The sequence below is a fragment of the Alligator sinensis genome, unplaced genomic scaffold (genome assembly GCF_000455745.1).
Source record: "Alligator sinensis unplaced genomic scaffold, ASM45574v1 scaffold421_1, whole genome shotgun sequence".
Lineage (NCBI taxonomy): Eukaryota > Metazoa > Chordata > Crocodylia > Alligatoridae > Alligator > Alligator sinensis.
Window position 1 is genome coordinate 1188580 of NW_005841871.1, and position 14368 is coordinate 1202947.

Consider the following 14368-nt stretch of genomic DNA (forward strand, 5'->3'; position numbering starts at 1 on the left):
AAAGCAGGACCATCCCCAAGTAGATCATCCCAGCCAAAGCTTTGTCTAGCTGGGTTTTGAAAACCCCCAAAGATGGAGCTTCCACCACCTCTTTGGGTAGCCTATTCCAGAATTTTACTACCCTCCTAGTGAGAAAATTCTTCCTAATATCTAACCTTAACTTCCCTTGCTTGAGACTGTTGCTCCTTGTTCTGTCATCTGCCACCACTGAGAACAGTCCTAGCTCCATCCTCTTTCAACCCCACCCCCTTCAGTTGGTTGAAGGGTGCTATTAAGTCCCTTCTCAGTCTCCTCTTCTCTAAACTAAATAAGCCCAGTTTCCTCAGAAGTCAAGTGCTGGCAGCACCTACCAATGCAGCCCAGTATGCCATTAGCCTTCTTGGCAACAAGGGCACACCACTGGCTCATATTCAGCTTATTGTCCACTGTAACCCCCAGGGCCTTTTCCGCAAAACTGCTGCCCAGCCAGTCAGCCCCCAGCCTGTACTGGTACATGGGATTGTTCCACCCTCTCTGCATGACTTTGCACTTGTCCTTGTTGAACCTCATGAGATTCCTTTTGACCCAATCCTCCAATTTGCCTAGATCACTCAGAATCCTAGCCCTACCCTCCAGCATATCTACTACTCCCCCAGCTTGATGTCATCTGCAGACTTGCTGAGGATGCACTCTATGCCATCATCCAGGTCATTGATGAAAACATTAAACAAAACCAGCCCCAGAACCAATCCCTGGGACACTCCACTTGATACCGGCTGCCAACTAGACATTAAGCCATTGATTAGTACCCTCTGAGCCCGATGCTTCAGCCAGGTTTCTGTCCACTTTACAGTTCATTCATAGCTTGCCTGTGAGAATGTTGTGGGAGACCGCATTAAAAGCCTTGCTAAAATCAAGGTACAAGAGTTCCCTGCTAAGCAAAGCTGCTCTTCTGCCATACTTGCTATTCTTCCTGTGCATAGGGATGGTTTGTTCCTGCACTCTCACTAAGGCTTCTTTAAAGTACAGCCAGCTCTACTGAACTCCTCTCCCCCTAAGTCTGGCTTCTCAGGGGATCCTGCCCATGAGTTTCCTGAGCGAGTCAAAGTCTGCTTTTCTGAAGCCCAGGGTCCTTACTCTGCTGCTTTCCATCCTTCCTTTCCTCAAGATCCTGAACTCTATCATCTCATAGTCACTGCTGCCCAAGTTGCCACCCACTACTACATTCCCCACCAATTCTTCCTTCTTTATGGGCAGCAGGTCGAGAAGAGCTTGAGCCCTCGTTGGCAGCTCCAGCACTTGCACCAGAAAGTTGTCCCTAGTACTCTCTAAAAACTTCCTGAATTGTCTGTGCACCACTGTATTGCCCTCCCAGCAGATGTCAAAGTGATTGAAGTCCTCCATGAGAACCAGGACCTGTGATCAAGAAATTTCTGCTTGCTGTTTGAAGAAAGCCTCATCCACCACTTCCTTCTGGTCTGGCGCTCTATAGCAGCCCCCCACCAGAACATCACCCTTGTTGCTTTCTTGTAATGCTACTGTGCAGTACCCTAATACTACTACACAGTAATGTCACATCATGGTTTTTGCCACACAACACTACTGTGTGGTAGTATCAGGCTATTGCACAGTCACCATCTCATGTAGACATGCCATTGTAGCAGGATCTAGGGGAGCAAGGAAAATAATGGGTGCATTGTGTGTCCATATCCATCCTTGCAGTATGAAGGAACGATTAATATAAAGCTGTAATGTGGCCAGTAATGTGGTTTCATTTTTTTTATTCAAGTACTATTACACTAAGTAGTTTCACTTTTCTGTGGTGCCAGGCCTTATGTGATTGTGCAGTTTGTAAGGAGTCAGGAAGTCCATGTGACTGAAATCTTGCAGCTTTATTAAAATGTTAGTAGCCAATACTCCATCCTGCACCACCTCCATTCCAGCAGACCACTTTATTATAACAAATACATGTGAAAAAGAGAGCAGGCATACCAGCTGCTTGCCTGCAGTCAATAATAAATTTGTGTCTAGAATAATACAAGTGTCTTTGTGCAAAAGTTTTAAAATAGTGGTATATGCTAACTGTGTATGAACCCATAACATGTAGCCTTAAAGTGCAGGCTCAATAGTAGCTGCATTCTTCAGCATAAATAGTAATGTTGCTGTTGCTGTATTTTGGAGCAGGAGTCAAAGCAGGGTATTTCTGTCTTGGTCAGAAAATCAGCTTCCTCTCTTAATGCATGCGCTGCAGTCTTGGTGGGTGGGGAGAAGGTGAATGTTGTATGCAAGAAAATACAGTAAAGTATTGATGGAAGAGTGTGCGTGCCCATTCTGCTCGGCTTTCTCGATCAATCACACCTCTTCTGTAAGAGTGTTGTTTTCCGTACTGAAGCCTGGCATGTACCCTGGAATTGCTGGTAACCATGTGCAAGAACCAAGTTCAGGAAAGCTTAAGTGATATCAAGATTTAGAACAAATCACATTAAACAATTTAGATGCTAAGACACTGAAAATCAATACTTGTTGATGGACCTTAATAACAGTCCTGTCAAGTTCACAGCTATAAAAGAAGTGCATGATGTTCAGATACTTGAAAATTTTCCTCAAAACATTTTTGACAACTTGTTTTTCAATAAACCTAACATTTCATGGAAAATATCCATATTCATTACAATTTACCGTGGAGAAAAAAATAGTTTACCTCTATGTGACACATTTAAAACTCAATTTTCCTCAAGTCTTTGAAAGTTGTTATCATAGAAGTGATGGCATGAAAGCAACCAATATTATAACAGACATATTAAATCATATTTGGTTCTCTTTCAAAAATATATTTTTCATGCTCTAAATTGAATCACCAGTCATTGATGTACAAGAGGAGACATGATTGTCTTAATGAGCTAAAGAGCTGATCTAATCACAGTTGAGTGACAAACATGTAGACCATTCGGTGGCCAAATCTCCAAATCTGAATCAAATTGGGAGACCAATAAAAAGATCTGAATTGAATCGAAGGTCTCTGAATTGATTTGGAAAAGATTCGGAGATCTTCGGAGATTCGGGCAGTCCCTGCTCACCACTGCAGGAAGCTGGACCCAGGCTCTATGGCAGTAAGTAGGGGGTGGGGAGAGGTTAAGGAGTGGGGAGGGGACCATGGGGGGACCCCTGCCAGGTTCCCCCCCAGCCCCTCTGAGTGCTCCCCCAACCCCCGCCCACTCTCCCAGCTCTGTCTGGCTGCCCCACCTGGCCCCAGCGTCCCGGCTTTTAACAACATCAACAACAAAAATTGCCCTGCACTTTCCAGTTCCTGCCAGGTGGAGGGAGTGATCCCCACTGCCCCCACTGCCCCACGCTGCGTGGGAAGGCTCTGCCACAATCCCCCATCCCCTGCCGCTCTCCCCGGCTTTCAGGGGTTACAGTCTTGCTTGCCTTTAGGCGTTTGTTGCCTCATCCTTTTGTCATTGATATTTATGAACTGCCTTCCCTCCTTTCTCTGGTTTTTAAGTGGCTAGTTCCTCTCTTCCTGATTGGCTTTTCTAGGAAGTCCTCATTTCTTTTTTTTAGCTCTGTACTGTCCTTTCAGTCAAAAAGGACAGCATAATTGCCAATGTATGCTACAAATGCAAGGGAAGTCCCTTCTGGCTTTATATAGGAAAGAAAACATGGTGCAGGTTCTGAGCCATGAGATCCAAATTCCTTTTTAACACTGATCTGTCATAATTTGCCACTCCCATCAGTTTTTAATCATTACAGTATAAAACTTCCAGTGAGTAGACTTGCGATTCTGTTGCTATTGACTAAAAGCAAAGTGGTAGAATAAATACTTTGGCCTTTTTTAATTGACTTTTTTTTAATTAAATTTTAGTGAATTTTCTTCTTGATGACATTTGTTAAAATTTTTAAATACTTGCACCCTATATTTACTATTAATCTATTAATAATTTAAATTAAAAATATCAAGTAGGACCTCGAAGAATGTAGTGATGACATTTTCTGAATGGCATATTCTGTTTAAAAAAAAATCATTTAAAATTCCTGGATTGAATAATGCCTGAAAGTACATACAGATTGTCTTGTGACTTGCTTTGAAGTCTTCAGAACTGGATGTATTTTTTTCAAGAGCAATTGGGGTATAGTTACGCCACTCAATTTTGAAATAGTTCTTTGTTAAAGAGAAGCTATACAGTTATTTTATTTCATTTTATTTCATAGATGCTTCTCAAGCAAATCCCGGGACGTCATTCTCCCCCTGTATTCAGCCTTAGTGAGGCCGCAGCTGGAGTACTGTGTCCAGTTTTGGGCTCCACAATTTAAAAAGGATGTGGAGAAGCTTGAGAGAGTCCAGAGAAGAGCCACGCGCATGATCAGAGGTCAGGGAAGCAGACCCTACGATGACAGGCTGAGAGCCCTGGGGCTCTTTAGCCTGAAAAAGCGCAGGCTCAGGGGTGATCTGATGGCCACCTACAAGTTTATCAGGGGTGACCACCAGCATCTGGGGGAACGTTTGTTCACCAGAGCGCCCCAAGGGATGACGAGGTCGAATGGTCACAAACTACTTCAAGGTCGTTTCAGGCTGGACATAAGGAAGAACTTCTTTACTGTCCGAGCCCCCAAGGTCTGGAACAGCCTGCCACCGGAGGTGGTTCAAGTGCCTTCATTGAACACCTTCAAGATGAAACTGGATGCTTATCTTGCTGGGATCCTATGACCCCAGCTGACTTCCTGCCCTTTGGGTGGGGGGCTGGACTCGATGATCTTCCGAGGTCCCTTCCAGCCCTGATGTCTATGAAATCTATGAAATACTAGCCGCTTTGCACAGGCCTATTAAGCATATATATCTCAGCAGACAATCCACTTCTATAATATTACATATACACTAACATGGCCAATGGAAAAAGAAAATTTCTTTAAACAGTAGTTACGTTACTGAAGGGATTGGGATTTCATACACTCATAGAGCAGTTGTATAAAAATTTATACTTTTATAAATTAGTTCTGGGTTCTTTTATTATTTTCATGTTTAATAAATATTGCATTTATGGGAAAAAAATGACAATGTCCTTACCTTAATAAAACAGAATAACTTTATTTTAAATTGTTGTGTATTAAAAGAAAAATACAGAGGTGGATTTTAAAATGACACTTTATGGATTATATTGTATTCTTTGAAATAATCCAAAAGCAATTTTTTAAATCGTACACCTTTTTTTTTTTCCTGAGAGCTTAGCTGATATCTTTACCTTTATCTCTCTGCCTCAGTATTGTCACTTTCATTAAGAAGCCAGTATCTCTACTAGATAGTAGCCTCTACTAAATATTGTGGGGTTTTTTGTTAGGAAGGCAAACTACCAGTATCACAAAGGGGGCTTTATTCATGGATTCCAGTCCCCTGCTACATCAGGATATGACAAAATGTAGTCTGTTTCATAAATGGATTCAGATCCATCTTAACATTAGGTAGGTTTCTTGCCTGCTCTTCTAGAATACCTCTCTTCTGATAGTTAGAAGCTATCTTCTAAATTCCAGCCTAAATGTATTCCTGGCCAGTTTACACCCATTGCTTATGTGCCAACATTGTCTTAAGTGTACCTTGCTCTCCTCCCTCTCTGGTATTTATCTTTGTACTCCACCCCCAGTATGCTTATCCAATGTCCATCTTCCAAGGAGTTAATGGCTACACATCCTACATGCTACAGCAAAGCAAGACATGACACCCTCCCTTTGCCCCCTGGCTGCACATCCTATGGATTCCCATCCCCCAACACCACTGCACCACTTGCCTGCAACCACCCACAGCATATGCCTACAACTGCCCATCAGCACTGCTTCATTGCATGCCCATGACCCTCCCCACCACTAAACTGCACACCCACATGGGTACCACACTGCTACACCATGCTCCTGTGGTCCTGCCTGCCTCTTCACCCCTGCTGCCCCATGGGCCTGAGGCTTACCCTTGGTTCCCTGCATTTCCACAGTGCTTCACCCCTAACAGTGGTAATATGTAAGGTGTGCATGGGGCTGCGCGTGCAACATGCCCATGACCCCCCCCACCACTAAACTGCACACCCACATGGGTACCACACTGCTACACCATGCTCCTGTGGTCCTGCCTGCCTCTTCACCCCTGCTGCCCCATGGGCCTGAGGCTTACCCTTGGTTCCCTGCATTTCCACAGTGCTTCACCCCTAACAGTGGTAATATGTAAGGTGTGCATGGGGCTGCGCGTGCACCCCCTGAGAGCACTGGTGCATCCCCTGTCAGGCCACACTCCCTGCTCAGGTGACGGGCACGTAGGCTCTGGCCACTTTTGGGAGCAGCGCGCCCGCTCACCAGTCAGTAAGTTTTGCTGTGGGGGGATCCCCCTCCTCCCCCCAGTCAGCAAGATTGGCTGCAGGGGACCCCCCCTACTGGTCGCTGACTGGTCACTGGGGAGGCACATCCCCCCACCCCACCCACACTAAGACGGCACCAGTTGCCCATGACCCCTAAGTCAAGGGCAGGAAACAACAGCTGAAGGAAGGGAGAGGGACCCAGAGCCTGCAGAGTCTGGTTGTTGTTGGTGCTACAATTTAACCCTTCACAATCTGTATATGGCCTATAGGTTGAAAGTTGGACAGCCCTGATCCAGAGCAAACCTAACTCATTTTGGTGTGTGTTTACTAGTCTAAACAAGCTGAGCCCTTATCTCCTGCTTTAATAAGACAGGTTGTCCATACCCCTAGTCATCCTCGTAGCCCTTTAGTTTTCACAGTCATCTAGCTCTTCCAGTGTGACTCTCTTATCCTTTTCTGCCTTCACAATGCCTCCCAACCTGGTACACCAACAAATTTTATTAGCATGCTCCTGCTGCTTGTGCCAAAGCCATTAATAAAAATATTAAATGCAGTCTTTCCTGATACTGAACCTTGATCCTCTTCCCTAGCACTTCTCCTTTCAATGCAAGTGTGTTGTCATCATCTCCCCTTTAGCCAGATTCAGACCTGTGTTAACAATTGTACTAATCCCCATCCTCTTCAGTTTCACTGTACTTCCATGTGGAGCCATATCAGATGCTTTACTGAAATCCAGAGCAATTGGATCTGTCCTTTTTCTAGGAAATCCATCATCTTGAAGTTGCCTTGTGTAGGGTTAAAACTATTTGCCCTGGTGACTCCAAATCATTTGTGTAGTTGTATATTGCTAATTTGCCTTTAATCTGATTATGGAACTGTGCCTGGTTAGTTCTCATGTTTCACTATTTGGTCATCCTACTTGTCTGTTATACTTACCACTGTTCATTTGCCCTTCTCCCTAGGACTGTACATTTCATGATGGCCTTTTCAAGTCAATATATTAAAATTCACAATTTAAAATGATAGATATTAGAACAGCTTATTTGGAAAATAAATCTTAACCTTCATTTTGCTATTCATGCATACACATATTCTGCTGCGAGCATATGCACAGCTCAAAACAAGACGTGTTTTATTGACCAAATCGTGTTCCACGTTATTGAACTCGGCTGCTTTCAGCGATCAGGGAAACTGAAATGAACACAACGTTAAGAGAAGCTTGATAAGACTAAGCTGAATCCAAGCAGAGTTTCTGTTTTGAAGTCTGTCCAACACGTCTTGTTTATCTGTCTCTAATAAAAGGTGAGGGGAAGGGGAAGAAGTAATTTGACTGTGATTTCTTCTAAGAATCCAAAGAAAGGGGGAGACACGGGCACACATTTCCCCCTGGATATGGATAGTAAAAACAAAAGAGTTCTAGCCCTATTGCCATGGTGGGCCTGGAAAAAGGGAACTATTTCTGGGGTTAAATCCAATCTGTCTTCAATAGGACCAAGATTTCACCTGATTTTTTTAACAGCATATAAAAGTACCAGTCCTGTGAAACATCTTGTTATGGATGCTTTTGACTACATTTTGTCTTTTCATCCGCATTAGCAGCAGATACGTATTGATTTGTGTTTGCTTATTGCTCAGTTTAAATAGCACAACAAACCAGAATAGTGACAAATGATATATAGTTCAGTTATGCTTTTCTTCACTTCTACAAGTGCCAGAGGATGAGATCAAGTGTGTCCTGGGGAACATAGGAGAAAGAAACCGTACGTCCGTGGCTTCTCCATGTTTCCTCATTGAAATCCTGTGGCATCTCCTCCTTCAGAGACCCTGAGATCTGGGGCTCTGAGTAATGAGATTGCTGATTTCCATGAGAGAATGTGGTGGGGCATTATTTCTGTCTGAAACAGCACTAACTCTTGTGGATTTTCTCCATAGCCATTTGTGCAGCCAAAAATAATTGTGAGCTAGAGGAGGTACTCAGTCAAAAAACAAAATCGCAGGAAGGTGATCAGCAAAGCATTACAAAGAGTCCATCTCCTCTCCCTGATGATTCTCAGAAAGTAGAGACAGAATTATTTTCTACCCAGTGGGCAACGGAAATACAGCTTGCACCCAACTCTGAGTTACATAACTGACGTGTAGGAGCAATTCCATTGCCACCTCTGGGTATGTTAAGTGCCCCCATAATAGGACTAGGATGACCCTCTGGAGACTCAGAAATGTCTTGTTATTCCTTAATGAGGGAACTTGAGCCAGAACAGTGTTACTGCAAATACTACCTCAGTTTCAGAAATGAAGTCAGAGCAGTTGACAGGTATGTTGTTGTAACTTTGAAAAAGTATAACAGTCTTAATATTATAAAGATCCAGTCTGAGCATTAACATTTTAGGCCCCTTTGAACATGCAGATCCATTTGGATGTAGATAATCTTCTGTTGCTAAAATCTCTCACAGGCTCTTGGCTCTGTCCTTTCTCTTTTTTCTGGTAACATGACCTGGTTTTATCCTTCCAGTACTGGTGGGGTTTTATCCTTCCAGTACTTAGAGAGACCTTGGGGGTGGACTTGCAAAAGAGCCTTGGTAACAGCCTGTCATAAATTACTGGTTGTGTAATACTTTGGATCATAAGGCTTTGCATCCCTTATACATTCGTTTATCGTCGTAAATGTAGGTGAGTGGCCTCCCAACACAGTATGTGTCCTGGGAGCACAGCTTTCAACAGTCAGGCCTCTCAGAGTGTGGTTAATGTTTTATATAGAATAAAATAAGCCTGTTGACATGGACAGTATGTATGATGATGACCAATAGGGATAGCAATCTTGTAGGTATTCTGTGAATAGAAACCCTCAAAATATGATGCTTCTGTAGCATACATATATACTCTGATCATGTATGAAGGTTGATTTTCTTTCATGTGCAGCTTGTTTTTGAGGCTTCTGAATCTCTCTGTCTTTTCTCTCCATGTAGCTTGTGGATGTGACCTGGCTCAAGGAGGATTTTTTGTGAGACAGGGAGACTATATCTGTACTTTGGACTATCAAAGACTCTATGGCACACGGTGCTTCAGCTGTGATGAATTCATTGAGGGGGAAGTGGTTTCAGCCCTGGGGAAAACCTACCACCCAGACTGTTTTGTGTGCGCTGTTTGCAGGTATGTTCGCTAACTGAAAAGTGTATATAATTTGTATATTCTTTTTCAAGACAAAAGCCATGCATCCTTGGTGAAGCTGAGAGATAAAACAATCTCAACAGGCTATTGAGGAAGTGTCCCTCTCATGCAGTTAGTTTTACTATCGTGCCACAATTTATAAGACCTATACAGTACATTCATTGCTATCTGTATGTATTATCTCATGACCAGCAGTGAAACTTTCAAAAATATTTTGTGAACTTTGTGCCCAACTTTGCCCGATCCACTGAAATGTGAAGGATCTGAAGTTTCCATTGTGGTTGGAGCTCTTCTCCTCGCATACTGATGCTGCTTTACTTTTTTAGTGTTTACTAGACTGCCCTTGACAACTGGCCTTTGCAAATGCCATTAGCTGAGTTTTGAACAGACTGACCTGGAAGAGAACGTGTGCCTGTGCTGCAGTCACTATAGCCGTCTGTCTGTGGCAGCAGGGAATTCGCCATGGGCTGGAACTGCCAAGTACCTACACAGATACGTGGCCCAGATGATGTTTTAACATCCCTTTCAAACTGATTTTCTATAATTCTATAATACAGTGTTTAAAAGGAAGCCATTTTTATAAAATGCTTTATTGAATCCTACATTATCAGTTGTTTTTTCCATTGTAACCCAAGATATGTTCTTTTTTGGAGTCAAGTCTGTTGACAAAGAATAAAGATCAAAAAGATGTAAAGAGAAAAAAGTGGTGTTTCCCATTTTAGATTGCTAAATATTGAATTTATAATTGGCCATTTGAAGGATGACACTCAGCTGACCAGAGCCTTCTCAGTCTCACCATGCATAAAGATTTAATCTATAAACACACTACCATGTGGCAAGATTCTGGTGCCCTTTCTTCATGGTATCAATATTTTCTAGACCCAGAGTTTCTTCTTCAACTAAGGGAAAAAAAAGAGAAACTCTTTAATACTGGGGGGGTTTCTACAAGGTACAATTAAATCTTCAATTCCTTCATTAGGTTTTATAAATTAAACCTAATTTTTTTATTAGGATGTTCTCAAATTTAGCACTTGGCAGGCTGGTGCAGTCTACAGTTCAGTTTGAAACAGTTCCATGAAAGGTCAGGAAAAACTACAGTGATTAAACTATTTAACTTCTTGTTTCCTAACAATGTGAGCTAAAATTACAGCACAAGGAAGCTCTTAAGGACAATCTGCTACAGAGATTAAATGCAGATGTATTGAGGCTAAATTGCTTTTTAAAATGCAGTTCCCAATGATAGGACTTTATTCAAATTAAATCTACAATCTTTTTGCCCAGTTTTTCATCTGTAACACCAAATGCTTGGATTCAACACAATTTACAGGGAAGAATTCTCCTAAGTCCCCACCTCCCCTCTGCTGCTGCTATCTGAAATTGCAGAATAAAGATACAACCATGCTTTCTTCTTTCTCCCTAGGAACACATTCAAAGTACTCCTTTTCTACTTCCACAACACTCTGAGAGCACCACCAGGAAGCGTGGTCCTATCTACCAGCTCCCACTTTGCATGTACCAAAACACAGAAGCCCCTTTGGGGGTTCCCACAAGTTTTCAAGCTGTTTCCTGTATGCTCAAGAGTAGCAACAGAGGGTGCCCCCTGGGCAACTTCACTGCCTAATTTCTGGGTTTGGTGTGTGAAGCAGGAGTGGTTGGGTGGGGGCTTGCTCTCAAGAGTTTTGGAAAAGCTGTATAGACAGACACAAAAACAGAGAGGGAATAATTATAAGTTACAGGACAGTGCCATGCTAGCTCTGCATGTACTAATTCCCAAATTGGAAATAGTGTCCATGTTTTAGTGCAGTGCTGTGTGGGACCAATGAGCTCTTGCTGCAAGAAAGTTAAGAAGCTGTTGCTGCTGAGAAATGACACTGCAGTGCTATGGAAGCTACAATGTGCAGAGCTAGCATGGCATGCCTCAGGATTGCAGCCCATGTGCCATGCAGACATATCCATGCTATCTCCATCAGGCTCAATGCCTGAACGCATGTTTCAAGAGTGAATCAATTAGTGTGTCTCTGTTAGTTTCCAATGGCAGAGCTTACGGTGCAGATCAGCAAAAGAATCATGCTATCCTGTTACACAAGAAACACTGGGACAGGCCCTCTAATGTTATAAATTTTCACAGCTCCCGTCAAGCTGACCCCAGCTTTTCAAGCCAGGCATACTTCATGCTCCCTATAGAAACAGTTCTTATCCAAATACCGCTAACTTAGCCAAGTCACCCTTAGTGTCCTGGAGTTTAGAAACAGTATGATGGGGTAGGCAATAAACTGATGCCTATATCAAAGGGTTTGGGTTTAAAAGAAAACACAATAAAATTGCTTTCAGTAACTCAACCTGCTGATTTGGGGGGTAGGAGTTTAGTGTCCTCTTCCCTGGAATCAGGGTGCAGTTTGTGTCTACATTTTGGGCCTGCTATTAATTCTAGATGTAAGTCATAGCACACTGGACAGCTGATCACTTCCCCTGCTGTGGGAGAAGCCTTCTGAAAATCTGGAATTGAATGCCAGCTCTCTTTAGACATCTGATTTTGGAAAGGTATGAACTGGCAAGAACTCAAGTATTAGTCTGATTTACATTAGGCCTGATTCTGCTTCTCTTAAAATCCAGGGAAAGCTCCCATTGTCTGTAGTGTAACGAGACTTTTGATGCCAATACTAACAGAGGGTTTTCTGTACCCATCCAAGAGGTTTTTTAGGATTAATTGTTAAGGGCAAGATCCAAACCACTCAGATGAATAAGTGAGACTTTTGCTGAATCTACGTCCCTAAGTCACAAAACAAAGCTTCAGATCAATCCCACTTTAGTGGCCCCTACATCACTTAGACACCTAAATTCACTAAGTTACCTCTGTTTTAGGCTGATATATCTCTAGATGCCTTAATCTTCTGAGTGTTCTCAGAAATGATCCAGTTTGAGCACTTAAATGCTCAGTTCTCGCTGCTGCCTTCCATACCAACTTAAGAAGAGTTTAGGGAAGAGCCTAAACTGCTTAAGTCCCTGGAGAAGCACCAACAGCATTGAGCTCAGTTCAGAGCACAGTACTCATAGACGCTGTACCTGCACATTCAGGAAAGAGATAACTGTTGCAGATAATCTAGTGGTTAAACCACAAAATCTGGGAGCACTATCCATTTGTCTCAATGGTCAGCCAAGCATGTGCGATTTAGGGGGCCATTAGGAAAGCAAGCGAGAGGGATCCTGACCCTGTCACCCAGTGGTGAGGGCATTCCTTTGGACTGGAGGCAAGCTCTGGGTATTGGTCCCTGTGGCTGGATTATTTCTCATTTTGTTTTAATGTAAAGTGCATAAGTAATCTAGAGAGAAGGAACTAGAGTCTGTAGTTGTGTGGCAAGGGCATTGTCCTGGAAGATTAGAGATGAAGGTTTGACATCCAATCATGGTGAAGGCCTAAAATCTTGGTTCTTTACTTCCTCTGAGTGCTCTTACTGCTCTTACTGCTTGGTCATTTTGCAAAAAGTGATAGCACTTCCTTTGTCTCTGGTTTTAAGTGAAAGTGGCCATAGGTACTGCATGACATCTTAAAGTCAATGCAGTCAGTATACTTTAGGAATACTTCTTTGTAGGACACTCTGGTACCTCTGAGGCTAGAGACATCTCTGAAGGCCTGAAGTTCCAACGTACCCTGTGTTTCCTATTGACCAGTGTTTCTCAGCTTTCTTAGCCTCAAGGCACCCTCCGTGACACTGATGAATTTCACAGCATTTGAGAATCAAATGAGCTTGAATGTAAATTCAAAAAAGATATAGAGGGGTGCTTTGAGGCTAAGAAAGTTGAGAACCACTGATCTAGCTGGTAGGAGCTGCCACGTAAGAGCTGCAGGGGCTGCCATGCCCTGTTCTTTCCACTGCCCCTTCCCCCTTCCACCCTCTGTACCTGAGGGGGCAAGGGCAGCCACTGCCACTGAGACATATGCTAGGAACAACTCCTGTGGGCCTTCCCACTGCCCTTGGGAGTGTTGGAGGAGTGGAGAGAATGAGCCAGGCTGCAAAGTGCGGATATCTGTGCATCCACCTACCTGCAGCAGAGCAGGCTGCTGGGTGTGTGGGAGTAGCTAGTATGGGGGTTGCATGGGGGCAAAGGAAGGGGTGGAAGGCAGCAGAAGCCCCTGCAGCTCTTACATGGTGCCAGCTAGATCAGTGGTTCTCAACTTTCTTAGCTTCAAAGCACCCCTCTATATCTTTTCTGAATTTATATTCAAGCTCATTGATTCTCAAGTGCCATGAAATTCATCAAAGAAAAAAATGCAGGTGCCTCCAAAGTAGGTGGGGTAGGCTCAGGCCACTGCATGCAGAAGCAGAGGGTTTACCACCTCACATAGGAGCAAGGTGGTGTGGCACCCTTAACGGGCTCTCACAACACCCCACAGTGCCGCAGCACCATGGTTGACAATCACTGCTCTAGGTACTCACTGCTCAGCACACAGTCACTCTCGATTGCCCTTTGGCAGAGCCTAATTCTTTCTCTTCACTGCATAGGGTTCCTGTGAACAAGAAGCATAACTAGCTATTGCCTAACTTGACCTGCTGCTCACAGATTTGACCTGCTGCTTCCAGACAGGGAGAAACTGGTGGGGATGATAGTGGATGACAACTTGGGCAGCAGCGACCATGAGATGATTGAGTTCAGGATCCTGAGGGAATGAAGGAAGGATGGAGAGCAGCAGAGTAAGGACCCTGGACTTCAGAAAAGTAGACTTGGACTTGCTCAGAGAATTGATGGGCAGGATCCCCTGAGAGGCCACTCTGAGGGGGAAAGAAGTCCAGGAGAGCTGATTGTATTTCAATTTTTCAAATCCTAATTTTCTATGATTCTGTGATTTCTATTTTTAGTGTGCTGAGCAGTGTTGCTGAGAGCCAGAGCCT

At 43.5% G+C, this 14368-nt stretch overlaps 1 protein-coding gene across 4 annotated transcripts in view; it reads left to right on the forward strand.

Annotated features, from left to right (window-relative positions):
- The window catches only part of ABLIM2 (actin binding LIM protein family member 2), a 235584-nt gene that overhangs the window by 35909 nt on the left and 185307 nt on the right, over nucleotides 1-14368 (forward strand). For all 4 annotated transcript variants that reach the window (XM_025195245.1, XM_025195240.1, XM_025195251.1 and 1 more), the window contains one exon: nucleotides 9278-9461. In XM_025195245.1, the coding sequence (XP_025051030.1) occupies nucleotides 9278-9461 (184 nt within the window). The remainder of the gene's footprint in view (nucleotides 1-9277; nucleotides 9462-14368) is intronic.